This window comes from Callospermophilus lateralis, chromosome 4, assembly GCF_048772815.1.
Source record: "Callospermophilus lateralis isolate mCalLat2 chromosome 4, mCalLat2.hap1, whole genome shotgun sequence".
In the NCBI taxonomy this organism is placed as follows: Eukaryota; Metazoa; Chordata; class Mammalia; order Rodentia; family Sciuridae; genus Callospermophilus; species Callospermophilus lateralis.
This window is the reverse complement of record NC_135308.1, coordinates 148310009-148324720: the sequence shown is the minus strand read 5'-3', so window position 1 is coordinate 148324720 and position 14712 is coordinate 148310009. Positions and strand designations below refer to the sequence as shown.

Sequence of the window (14712 nt, the reverse complement as noted above, 5' to 3'; positions counted from 1 at the left end):
TTATACTACTTAGGCACTTTTTATACATTTCTTATTTAATCCTTACAATATCTCTATTAGGTAGTAGTATTTCCACATTACTGATGAAAAAACTGAGACTTATTCCAAAGTCATTGTGTTAATAAACAACTAAAAAAGTTGTAGAGATGCAATCTGAACCACAGTCTAATTCCAGTCTTAGCCCTTTCTGAAAAAAAAAAAAACATGTGAAAGCCTATTTTTATTTTTTAATGTGAAATCTCCCCATTAGAAGGTTTTTAAAATTTAAAATATTTTTTAAAATCTTAAATTTTAATTTTTTAAAAAATTTCCAGGAACTATAATACTAACAATTTATAAGAAAAAATTCAGATAGTTTGCTATCAATTCACTATCACTGGAGAAAAGAGTTCAAGTACTTAGTACTAACAAGCTGATGAAAAAGTTCTGAGGTTGTATTCATATGTTTTTCTGTATAATAAATATTGGGCACAGTATGCACAGGTTCCAAGCAAGATACTTTACATATTATCATTTCTGTTATCAATGAGGTAGGACTCTTTTTATTTCCATTATATAGTTAGAGACACTGAGGCTCAGAGGCCACAGGAGAATGGTATTGCTCCATGCTGAGGTGTATGGCTCAATCAGAAACTTCAAACATTCATTCAACATGCAATGAATACTAACTAAACATGGATTAAGAGGAGCAACCCTGTGTGGAGAAAGACATAATTATGAGTGAGAAATGGTTTCTGTCCGCAAGGAGGCTTGGGCAGATAATTATAAAGACAGAGAGTACAATGAAAGTTGTATGTGATGTCAGGGCCTTAAAAGAGTGGACAGTACTCCCAGGAGGAAGAGACTGAGGATCATGGTAATGAGAATCAGTACAATTGAGAGTGTGGTCAAGGACATTCCCAGTTATGTTGGCTGTCTTAGCTTCATTAGTTTCAGCATCTTTTCACACAAAGGAATGTAGGGGACAATAAACTGCACAATCACTCTAGTTGGTAAGGAAGTATTTGTTGTCTTGAGTTCACCTAATTTCTGAGACAATTTATCCTTATTATAAGCTTAAAGATGCTGGCTATTGTTCAGCTCTACATGCATTTAGGTAAACATTAGACTTCTATACAGATGGAAAAACTTTTTTTAATATCTGATGGACACTTACATAAATTGTAAGTGAACTTCAAAATGTGAATTTATTTTTAATCAAAGAGTAACATTCCCATGGAGTGGTTCTGAAATATTCATTCATTAATTTTTCTACATAAAACTACATGTGCATACCTCCTGCCATGAGGATTCCAAGGAGTCAGACTTTTTAGATTTTTTTTCAGGTGAGTATCAAATATAAAAGAAGTTCCCTAGGCTAGTTTTGATTAGATTAACCCAAAACACCATCCCTTTTTAAAGGGGGAGAAGGGGGAAGATTATACCTTGCATTTCTGCTCCATATACTAATTAGTTTCAGCAGAGGAGTAGGTGAATACTGACTCTCAGATCCAATCCTGCAGATCTACAAAACAAAATTTAAAATGAACATAAAATAAAAACACATAGAGAATTATAGAAAAGCAAAAACAACCAACAAGCAGAACAGAGAAATCGTATCACAAGATGAAGCAAAAAACAAGGGATAGGGATTAACATGTAAACAAAGGCTAAGAAAAAGATAAAGGGAAGCAAAATAATATTGACATCAAAGAAATGGCAGAGATGATGCATGGAAGTTCTTGACTTGAAGGAATCAGGTATTTTAAGTTTCAAATGGTCAGAAAGGATTGAGAATTCATGCAGCTAGAAATCTCCTAAGATCAAATCTCTCCTGTAGTCTTCTGTGCTGTATCTACATCTCTAGCATCAAGTGATTACAACTAGAGAAATCAAACAAGAAAACGCACACCAAAAACACCTGAATATTTCCCCTTAATGTTTATTTGTGAGGAGCTATGAAAGTTAATTTTGTTTACAGATACAATCATATTCAAATTAGCTTTAAGTACAAATGCCTACATATTCAAAAAACTAGACTCTTGATCTTTAGATCTAGTAGTGGAGGGGGAAAAAAAAACGTGTTGTGAAAACTTTCAGAAATAAAGAAATGCTTGCTGTTAAGAAAAAAAGACCAGAATAAACATTCATGTCTAGGAGGCAGACTGAGATGTTAAATTAATAATAAGGAAGCAGAAGATGCCCAGGCAGAAAATAGAAATTTAGGTTTACCTGGGGCCAAACTGCACCATGAAACACAGCATCAATTTCTTCTGTTTTGAACTGATAGGATTCCCAATCCAAAAAGATATCAGTAACCATTTTGATTCCAAGACGTCTTAAATTTTTCAGTGGGTTAATAAACCTCAGCTGTATCTGCAAAACAGAAGATCTGCTATATTAAAAAAAAAAGAAAAGAAAAAAAAGTACATACCCAAATTTTTTTCCTGATTCCTCAGAAAGGCTCTCCTGCTCAGATGTCAAACTGAACTGAAAATCCTGTTATTAAATCTATTTACTCTGATTCACATGGGGACATCAAAGGAGCAAGTCACATTGCTAGTCTCATTGAACTGGAAGGAAAATCAGAGCAAAAAAAAATCAAGTGCTCTGCTATCACTGCCCAGTAAAATCACATTCACTGTCCTTAAGAAAAAATAATCACATCTGCAACAACTTTGCATAAATAGAATGTTCTAAACAAAACCTCCCCCCCCACCCCATCTCAATGCCTCAGAATCAGGATTAGGGGGAAAAGAATTAGAACTTCATTTCAACTCAGAGTAATGTTCCTTTTCATTTTCACACTGTATTATTCTTATTTTTTGCCACTTAAAATCTTCCAAATTGTTTATTAATTGTTATTTTCTATTTCTGAGTCAAATTCTTGAGATCCTACTTCCACTCCCCTTTCTCTCTCTGGCTTTCACATACAAAAGAAAGCATCGTCCTTGATTTTCTGAGTCTGGCTTATTTCGTTAACGTAATGCTCTCAAGTTCCATCCATTTTTCTGCAAATGATTTTGTTCTTTGTTATGGTTGAATAAAACTCCACTGTATATAGACACAAAGTTGGTTCTATAACTTGACTATGGTGAATGGTGCTGCTATAAACATGGATAATTGTATCTTTTCTTAAAACTAGAAGTTTTAAATTATTCTTGTTAAAATTAGTCTAGGGGACAAATCAAAGAATCTGTGACCTTTCCATAATGTAGACTATTTTGTGTAGTAAAGAAAAGAGAATGAATTAAGGTATGGAAGATCAATGGGTCTGAATTAAAAGCAAACTTCTTTTTATAACAGATATTGCTATTTCTACTGCATTCTCCTTGCTCTATGAGATATAAAAATCACAAACACGCAGCCAATTGTTCAGACTCAAAGTAGAATAATGTAGTGAGTCCCCACCAATGACATTACGGTCCTAATCTTGACCTCAACTTAAAATCTTAACTGGATACAAATTTATTCAATTAGATGAGAGACTGAAAATTCCAAAGATATTCAACAGATAAGAAATTCTATGAATCTGGAAAGAGTAAACTTTATGGAAAAGAATTTCCACTTGATATTAAAAAATGAAAAAGTGTAGGCCAGTAATAAGAGAGACAATGGCCTCAGAGATTTCTATCAGGTAGAGAATGTTGTAAAAACCAGACTTAAAGAGGAAGTTTCAACCCCTGACTATTTTGCCAACTGACTAACATACTGTGGGTGATGGGTACAAAAGTGCCAACTTATTTGTATATATGACTTTTATTACCTACATCAACATCTAAAGACCACCCTAAAAATGTACAGATGACTGAAATGCACTCAGATGCTGAATATCAAGTCAATTACCAGGATATCACATAAAAAACTAAAAGGGAAGTTACTTCCATGAAAATCTGATCAACAGATCGATTTGAATCTGAAATAGTACATTTTAAATTCAGGTGACTTAAATAAGAATGAATAAGAATGCTCTTAATTAATTTGTTGTACAAACCTAAGGGACCATAGTATCTCACATATCATCTACTATCAGCTAATATTATACAAGTTAAAAAGATGAAAGAAATGACAGGCAAATACAAGAGGTGACATAGTTATAAGTCACTCTGATCTGCTTCAATTCTACTGGCAGTGTTTTATATGAGCTAAATTATACTTGGGGTGAAAGATAAATACTGTCACTGATACTTAAAATAACTTGGTATCACCATTATCTGAAGCAAATGCCAAACCAACATCAGCAACCATGATTTTAAATAAGACATTCCTGTCCTTCTCTAATCCCACCTATCCCCCTCCCTCCTTGTGGGTAGGATTGGCAGGCCCTACTTGTTTCTGCAACTCCAGTGCTGGCTACCCAGTTTACTCTAAAACTGTTGGATAAACTGGAAAAAACTCTCAAAATGAGCAACTGGAGACTTTAATTCCTTAACTGTCAGTATGGCTGAGATTATGTACATTACTACACCACTTAAATGTACAAAACACCCACAAAGCGAACAATAATCTTCACAGTACATCTTTTAATGTCGTCAGTACCCTGAAGGATAGGAAAGACATAAAACAGCAAATGTGTAACTGAACTCAAACACATAAATGTAAAACTTTAACTCAAGAAAATTCACTGTAGAATAATTGCATCATGCCACTTTAAGGAATTCCATAGACTTGTTAAAAAATAAAAAGAAGAAACCTCATAACTATGCATAAGCTTAACACCTCACTAACTAATGAACTGTAAAATTGCACAAATGATCCTCTGAGTTACTGATTACCTGGTAGCAAGGCTGCATTATTGAGTAACTTCTAAGTTAACCAAAAATTCAAAGGACTTTTAGAGGCTTTACAAAAGCTATCACTTCTCATGGTTTAATGTATCCATAGTCACTTTCACTTGCTATAAAGCATAAACATAGTTCTTCCTATAGTCCTTTAGCTCTCAATATAACTCAGAAAGATTTTTCCAAGACCTACTTTCAGTATTCACTCTTGACCTCCCACGACCTCTTTTCTACCAAGAAACCAAAGTGATATTTTTAAACATCAGACAGTCTTTATCACTCCCCTGCTTCAACACTCTCAGGAACTTCCCACCACTAAGCTGTTTAAGTGTACTTTTTTTTTTTTTAAACTCTATTTTATTTATTTATATATGGTGCTGAGGATCAAACCCAGGGCCTTGCATGTGCGAGGCAAGTGCTTTACCGCTGAGCCACAACCTCAGCCCCTTAAGTGTACTTTTATACTTAGATGTAAATGCACCTCCTGCCATAGCCTACAAGTATATATAACCCACCCTATCTACTTTATAGCTGAACGTCACCTTGCCCAACGTTCCTGATTTCTGCTACCTCTACCTTTTTTCTTCTTAGAACATGCCATGACTTTCCACCTGAGGAATTCTACACTGGTTGTTTCACTACTAAAACAGACTTACATCCATGCCTAGCACCAAAATGCAGCCTAAAATTTTGCCAGTCAATTTTCACTTATTATTATGTTGAAATTATTTTAAAATAAAAATATTTAGTTAATAACAAGAATCAACAAATGGGACTTACTTAAACTGAAAAGTTTTTTCTCAGCAAGAGAAACAATAAGAGAGGTAAATAGGGAGCCTACATCATGGGAACAAATTTTTACTCCCCACACTTCAGATAGAGCCCTAATATCCAGAGTATACAAAGAACTCAAAAAATTAAACAATAAGATAACAAATAACCCAATCAACAAATGGGCCAAGGACCTGAACAGACACTTCTCAGAGGAGGACATACAATCAATCAACAAGTACATGAAAAAATGCTCACCATCTCTAGCAGTCAGAGAAATGCAAATCAAAACCACCCTAAGATATCATCTCACTCCAGTAAGATTGGCAGGCATTATGAAGTCAAACAACAAGTGCTGGCGAGGATGTGGGGAAAAGGGTACTCTTGTACATTGCTGGTGGGACTGCAAATTGGTGCGGCCAATTTGGAAAGCAGTATGGAGATTCCTGGGAAAGCTGGGAATGGAACCACCATTTGACCCAGCTATTGCCCTTCTCGGACTATTCCCTGAAGATCTTAAAAGAGCGTACTACAGGGATATTGCCACATCGATGTTCATAGCAGCACAATTCACAATAGCTAGACTGTGGAACCAACCCAGATGCCCTTCAATAGATGAATGGATAAAAAAAAATGTGGCATTTATACACCATGGAGCATTACGCAGCACTAAAAAATGACAAAATCATGGAATCTGCAGGGAAATGGATGGCACTAGAGCAGATTATGCTTAGTGAAGCTAGCCAATCCCTAAAAAACAAATACCAAATGTCTTCTTTGATATAGTGAGAGCAATTAAGAACAGAGCAGGGAGGAAGAGCAGGAAGAAAAGATTAACATTAAACAGAGACATGAGGTGGGAGGGAAAGGGAGAGAAAAGGGAAATTGCATGGAAATGGAGGGAGACCCTCATTGTTATACAAAATTACATATAAGAGGTTGTGAGGGGAATGGGAAAATAAACAAGGAGAGAAATGAATTACAGTAGATGGGGTAGAGAGAGAAGATGGGAGGGGAGGGGAGGGGGGACAGTAGAGGATAGGAAAGGTAGCAGAATACAACAGTTACTAATAGGGCATTATGTAAAAATGTGGATGTGTAACCGATGTGATTCTGCAATCTGTATTTGGGGTAAAAATGGGAGTTCATAACCCACTTGAATCTAATGTATGAAATATGATATGTCAAGAGCTTTGTAATGTTTTGAACAACCAATAAAAATAAATAAATAAATAAATAAAAATATTTAAAAATGTAAGTCATTTATTAGGACTGTATTTGAGAGGCGATTCACCAGACATATTCATAAATGAAATGAGCCTGGATCTTTACTTCGAGGTCAGTCCCTGAAATTATTACATATGGATTATTTCATTAAATTCCAAAGAGTACACTTACACCTATATACTTGTTTCAATGAAATGTAAGTATATTGTTTGGAATACAATTCAGAAAACATCTTCTAGAACACTTCTTGGCAGCTAGTCAGTTGATGTGTCTTCTCTCATCTCCCTGCTTATCTATTCAAGACACTGCAAATTGTAGGGAAGCATATACTTGGAGTCCCATGTAACTATATCTCAAAGTAACAAGGATGATGGCAACAGTGACTGATTTATTTACCAACCATTCTGAAGAAACGACAACTGGATGATAGTTTAACAACTCTTCAGCTTCTGAAATTAAATTTCAAGACACACCAGCTCAGTGAGCTGAGTTTCTGAGAAATGTATACAGGTCTACTATTATTCCACCTCCTTTAAAAACATACACTTGATAACAAGGAATTTGCATTTGCTTGTCATACATAAGTATTTGTACATAAATATTAGATTCCTAATAAATGGAAGATTGATTTTAAAGAGACACTCTCAAGGGTTATATATAAGAAGATTTAGGTTAGAAGGATGTTAGTATTTCAGTCCCCAACCCAATTCCCAAAGTAAACCAGACTCCTCAGCCCAAGAAGAAGCATCTATAGTCAAATCTCTCACCTTTTCTCGCTGGTCAAGGATGTGTGATACGGTTGCTGTCATACAGAGCAATATCTGCAAAATCTTCGGTAAATATTCACTGATCAGATGGCTAATATTTTTCAATACTATTTCAAGGCTATTTAAAATTCCATGCTGACGTCCCAAAGGAAGAACTTTAGACAAATCCAAATCTTCTACTGCTTGAATGACTGCAGAATGGCACTCTCCTAACAAAACAGAAGAGATAATTGTGTACTGTAAGATGTTATTACTATATGTAATTATGGCTTCAATTTTCCTCTATAATACAGTATTTTCTACTGTTATAATTAATAAATGACAATGCACCTTTCTCATATACTATCTCCTTTGGATTCTTACCAGATATTCAATGAGCTAAGTAAGCCAGGTTTTCCTATTCCCACTTTAAATAAGGAAACTCAGGAATAAAATAAAAAACTTGTCACAGAACTCAGTCTCTTGGCCCATTTCTCATCCAATTTTTTAAATACTATTCCTAAAAATCTGAGTTACTAACAATCTTTCATTCCACCTGACAACTTTACGCATATTTTTGTTTTGCTCATCTTTCAATGAGCTGAGTTCAGTGGATTCATGAAAACTGGTCTGCTATATTATAAACTCCATGAAGGCTGAGAATCCAATGTTCTATACCTCTTGTAGTCCCTGCCTAAGAAATAAAGCAACAGTCCCTTATAAACAGCTGTTGAAATATTGATTTCAGAGCTTACTGAAAACATGTTATTACTTATGTTTTAACCAACTGAGATGAGATCATGAATCAACTGATCCATAAGTCATTCTACCCTCCTATAATGGGGCTATACATGAACAAAAACTTTTGTATTCATTAGAGTCAACTTTCTTTACAGGACAATATTTTACTGAATGAAATTCTTTTAATAGCTGGGCCCACTATCACAGAAAAATATCAAACTAATTCAATACATTGCCTTACAAATAAATATCTATGTTTGGATAACCCAAAGCAACTATGGGACTGGTTTTTGTAGTCAGAAAGGTCTGGGTTTAAATCCTAACTCTACCACCTTCCAGTAAATCTCTAAGCCTCAGTTTCCTCATTTATAAAATGGGGACAATCATATACTGATAGCTCAAGTGCTTGCTTTAAGGATCAATTGAGTTGTGTGCAAAGGGGACTGTTAGAACATCTGGTATAAATTAAGCACTTAATAAGTGTTGGCCATTATTATTAGTAATAATTACTAACATTGTGTACCACACATACCACAGAGCCTTATAGCTCAGTGTATACACTATTCTTTCCTTCAATTCTTGACTGTGAGGTTGAAGGTAAATATTATACTCACTATTCTGTTTTTAACCTATCAGAGTACCTGGGGCACAAGAAGTGCTCAATAAATCACTCTCAATAGGTGAATGACTCAGTGAATAAATAAATACCAAGACAAATAAATTTTGCAACACACTTTTGATTTCTTAGAAGAAACCCATTCTTTGTGTATGGATAAGTATTCACCATTTTCAGATGGCCTAAATACACAAAATAATACACATTTGCTTATCAAGCACTTAGTAACATAAGAGTGCCGATAATTCCCAGGATCAATTGTGAGATCACCTAATTCAATGTTTAAAATGAACTGCACTTCAGCTGAAAGACAGTCATCAAGGTTGGGAGGATCAACCCAATTAGAAATACTTCTAATGTCCAGGAAAGTATGGAAACATATTACTTTTATAAGTTTCTACATAGGAAGAAAAAAGGTAGAGGTGGCTACAGTAACATATTCAGCAGGGAACGGGAGGCAGTTGGTGGGTACCATTCTTGAAGTGTTTCACAGGTTCAGCCAGCAAGTCTAAGAATATCTGGATTTCTTCAGGTTGAGTCCCAGCAAGGAAGCGCAGAACAATGGCCATTCGGGTGCCTGAAGCAGATTTCCCCTGAGTTTTACTCCCAGTTTTATTCTTCATTCGACCATATAAAATTCTGAAAAGTCAAAAGAACATTATTTCTTTGCACATTAATTCTAAAACACAATACTAGTTATTTTCTTTTCTTAAAAGGCTGTAAGAGAAACTTAGTAGATTTAAATTGGAAAAATGAAAACAAATGAAATATTTACATTGACATTTATAAAAATAATCATTGTCATCATCATCATCATTAGGCTAAAAGGAAGCAGGAAGAAAAAAAATATAGACAAAAGGCCAGAAGGTGTTTTTCTGTGTGAGAAAAGAAGCAGTAAAATAGGTAAGTCAAAGGTTAAGTATAGTCAAGGAAAAATGAAAACAAGAACATAGTGATTAAAAGGAAATGAAATAAGAGTAACTATATGCAAACAAGGAAACTGCAAAGATTTTAGTTTAATAGCTAGGAAAAAACCACATTTAAAAAAAAAAAAGAACTTAAGAAGGAAAAAAACCTGAGTAGACCAATAATAACTGGAAAACATGGTTTATATGCAATACACTGTCCAATATAGTTGAATTTAAAAAAATTATTTTTGTTGTTGATGGAACTTTGTTTTTATTTATTTATATGTGATGCTGAGACACAAACCCAGTGCCTCACACATGCCAAGAAAGCACTATACTGAGCTACAACCACAGCACCATAGGTGAATTTTTAAAAATAACTGCTGTCATAATTTCCTAGCAGAGTGAAAGAAACAGTCCTTCTGTATTAATGAAGGTGGAAAAACTAACAACTAAGATGAGTCAATTACCAAAAATAAAACTACAGACTCATATTGCTTAGAAACATAAAACACAACATTTCTAAACACAGTATCCAGTTCTGGGTTAAAACTAAATAAGAATTTTCCCAGGAATTGCAACAAAGAATCTTCAATAAAATCTGTTAAATCAAATATAGGTGAACAGCTCATATTAAAAAAATAATATAACCATTATAACAGTTGCTTAATAAGCATACAATTCAACATCTACTTCTGATAAAATTCTAAATAATCTAATAAAAGCTACTTTCTTAACATGATACAACATATTGACTTTTTCAAAATTTAAAGATAGTGGTTTTCAAACTTTTTGATATTAGGACCCTTTAACACTTAAAATTTATTGAGATTCCCACAAGAACTTTTGTGTCTGAGTTTTATCAGCTTATATTTACTATAGTAGCCATTAAAACAGAAAAATTTAAAATATTTGTTTATGAGTTCACTTAAATAAAAACTTATTACGTGTTAAGATAAATAGCATTTTAATGAAAATAATATTTTCCAAATTTCTCTTCCTTAAAAATTAAGACTATTGGCATTGTTTTATTTATTTTCTGTCTGGTTTAATATAAGATTTGCCTATCTGCTTTCAATCTGTTGGGGTTGAAAGAAAATCTAACCTCACACAGATATGTATTGGAGAAGGAAGAAAAAACTTTAAGATTAATTGTGACTATTCCACTTTGATACTAATCCAGATCCCAACAAGTGGTAACTTATTAAAGGCTAACTGATGGACTCTACAACTCTACCAACAAACTTTGAGAACCTTATTATATTAAAATCTGTTTACTCTGCACTTTGAACAGAACTCTTACCCTTAGATTGATTCTGTAACATGCATTAGTTACTCAGAAAACACTAAGTCCACTGAGTTACATGGAACGCCAAATACTTGCACATTTTATTACAAACCAAAAGACAAGTGTGCATATTAACTTTACATCATTATCCTTTTTATAAGGAAAGTTTTTAATTAATTGGGAATCTGTCAAATTCACAGGAGCAAATAACAGTTTTCTAAAATCTTGATTTTCACTTGAATACTAGAATTTATCACTGGAAACAAATGCTATCAATTGTTTCTCTTGAAGTGATAGGCTCACTGCCTATTTAGAAGATTCCTATGAAATACCCAAGTGTGAAAAGAATCATAGTCTACTAGCCAAACTTCCAGATAAAAATGGTGTTATGTGAAAGGAAGGAAAAAAAAAAAACAAAAAAACGTGGCCAGTACAACTCGTAGCTTATTCACACATGTGTGAATAAGCAGTGTGCAGCAGAGGAGTTTTTATGTATACTTCCTACTTTGTCATACAGAGTAGAAAAAATATATACTGAAGGGTCAATATTCACCAAGGACACTGAGTAAAACTAGCTTTTCTTTAAAAGACAAAATAAAAGTAAATAAAATTTCCAGTTAGTTGGCAATGAAGAATGACTAGCAAAATCTAGTACCACTGTCCTGATGCATGATAAGGCACCATGATTTTACCCACCTTGCTTTTGCCTTGCCAGTACAAATGTCAACACAGTAAAAACAATATGGTCTTATTTTATTATTATGAAAATTTTGGACCCTATGGACTTCCCTGTAGGTGTTTCAGGGACCTCCCCAAACAAGATGAGCAGATTTTAAGAACATGACTGTTAATAAGTAATTACTGTTAGCCCATAACGAAACAAAGATAATCACTGCCACCACTACCACCAGTTAATTCTTTTAGGCTATTTGGGCAATAAATAGGATAATAAACTGGAAAAAATGGTTTTATATCATACATGAGTACAAATTAGTTCAACCAATATTTATTACGGGTCATGGAGCTTACTTCCTATGATATGGAAGATAAAGAAAGATTATGTTGTATGATAAATATTGTAAGGAAAATAAGTAAGGAAAGGGCCTAGTGAATATCAAATAAGAGAGATATGATTTTATATAAAGAATTCAAGGAAGGCACCTCTAATAATGCAGTCACCCGAAAAATGTGAAATTACACAACATGATGCTATTTCTCACCAACAAATTAGGAAAAATTAAACAAATAATAATAATAATACCCAGAGTTGGAATAATGGGGAAATAGCTATCCTACTACTGATAGGAATATAAAGTGGCTCAAAAATACTTGAAAGTGATTGGATAATTTATATCAGAAATTATAAAAGGTCTGTATTTCTCCCTTAAATTATCTGAGAAAAATCATCAGAGACTGGGTCAAACATTCATATTCATAGAAAATAAAACTGTTGATAGAAAACAATTATAGACAGCAATTTGGCATTACTTACCAAAACTTTTTAAATGGTCATAAATTTTCCTATTGAGAATCCACTTCTAGAATAATTACACTATCCCATTAATATGTACAATTTTTATGCTTTTATGTATAGCTAACAATTTAAAAAAATCCAAGTATACTTAGTAAGAATAAGTCATGAAGGAAAATGAAAAACCAATGATAATGAACAAATACCTACAAAATTTAAAAAAATCTATCCTAATAAATTGATCTAAAAGATTCACAGATATTCAAAATCAGATATGTGTTTTGCAGAAAACAAAAACTAGAGCCAAGCAAAAGGCTCAACATAGGGGGCTTGGCTAAAAAATTATGGTATATCTATAAAAAGAATAATCATACTTTGAAACATCTTACAGTATAAGAAAATTCATGTAATATGTTTTAAGTAAAAAAAAAAGATAAAATATTTTATGCAAAATGTTGCAATTTTCTTTTAAGAACTGTATATGCATGTATTCTGACAGTTTTTGGTAGCTTGTATTTTAGGTTTTATGCAATGCTTTGATTTTTACTTATAGATTTTAAAATGCTATTAGTATTGTTGATGTTTATAATTTATAATTGTTTTGAAAGATCATGAAGTGTTTATTTTTGAGTTTTAGGTAAGGTAATTTCTACTTCCCATTTTTATTGTTTCATAATCCACCAATAATTATAATTTTATATAAATATATATAAGTATATATTAAGTAAGTATATTTACTTATTTACTCATATTTTTATGTCCATTACAGCAAATACCTTAATGCTGGCTATAAATGGAATCAGAGTCATCACATCAGAGAAAGTATAGGCAACAGAGGATGTGATCCATCTTCCATGCAAAAAAGGGACGTGAAGCCCAAAGAATCTAAAAAAACCTGCCCCAGCTTTCAGGACTACATAATCCCAGAGCTGAATGGCAAGTAAAGGTCTATTAAATCCCATTCCTATTCTCATGATCTTTCCAAATCCCATCACCCCAGAGCCACTTAGCTAAAATTTTTAAACTTCATTTTTTAATGCTCTGAATATATGATCTCTACATTATTTGTATATAATTTTGTATTCCACCATCTATAATTTAGAAAGCAGTAACATCATTAAATATAAATATGATATTTATAGACACTGGAATGAACTCTTTGTTCAGTTTCTTTAAATGGATTTTTTCTTTTCTTTTTTTTTTTTTTTGGTGGTGCTGGGGATTGAACCCAAGGCTTTGTGCACATGAGGCATGCATACCCAGCCTTTGTGGTACATCTAAACAATAAACCTAGGGAAATGATGGACCTAATTTTAATATCATCATTATTAAAACAATACTGTATTAACAAGTTTCCTCATATGAGAAACAAAATTATCTAAATTACATACAACTGACTTCCCCAAAGATTCTATTAAAAAATAAAAAAGCATTCAAAAGAAAATACAAAATGATATATTCTACTACAACTGCTAAAAAGAATCATAACATTATACTTAAAATTGTGCTTGTGATTAACTTTTTTTTTTTTAAATCAGTTTTTAAACAGCAATATAAATACCTCATTAGAATAGGAAACAAATCTGCTCGGTGGGCTGTTTTCACTACAGTATTTTCTTCTGAAATGCTAAAATGCACTATCTCTTCCTTAAAGCTTCTGTCATCAAGCAACCTTTGTAAGTTTTCCCTTTAAAAAAGAGAATAGCACAAATTATCAGTCAGCAAGACTTTTTAAAAACAGAAGAGTAGTATGTATACAGAGCAAAAAGTACAACTAAATCAAAGTATTAAATGGATATTGTAGTTGGTTTCCATATACGAAAAGTCTCACAAAAATATCTTCAAATTTCAAAAGGTAAATGGATTACAAGAGACTAGATTTACTACACAATTTGGCTATTTATAAAAAGCATACAAAGCTTTTTATATAAGCTTTCTTTAGTTCTTAGAATTATGACTTCCTAACCCTAACCCTAACCTTTAAGATTTTATGGCACTCTATAAACAGGGACAGAGAGAATGATTAAACTTTATAACATACATTTTTACATTATCCCTTCCTTTTTTTTTGGTACCAGGGATTGAATTTAGGAGCACTCAACCACTGAGCCACAACCCATAACTATTTTGTATTTTATTTAGAGACAGTGTCTCACTTCACTGATTTGCTTAATGCCTCACTTT

At 33.0% G+C, this 14712-nt stretch overlaps 1 protein-coding gene across 1 annotated transcript in view; it reads right to left on the bottom strand.

Annotated features, from left to right (window-relative positions):
- Utp20 (UTP20 small subunit processome component) overlaps nt 1-14712 on the bottom strand; it is a 95971-nt gene that overhangs the window by 38948 nt on the left and 42311 nt on the right. The window contains exons 25-29 of the mRNA XM_076855007.2: nt 14090-14215; nt 9334-9500; nt 7526-7734; nt 2212-2355; nt 1425-1504 (exon numbers count right to left, since the gene is read on the bottom strand). Coding sequence (XP_076711122.2) covers nt 1425-1504; nt 2212-2355; nt 7526-7734; nt 9334-9500; nt 14090-14215 — 726 coding nt within the window. The remainder of the gene's footprint in view (nt 1-1424; nt 1505-2211; nt 2356-7525; nt 7735-9333; nt 9501-14089; nt 14216-14712) is intronic.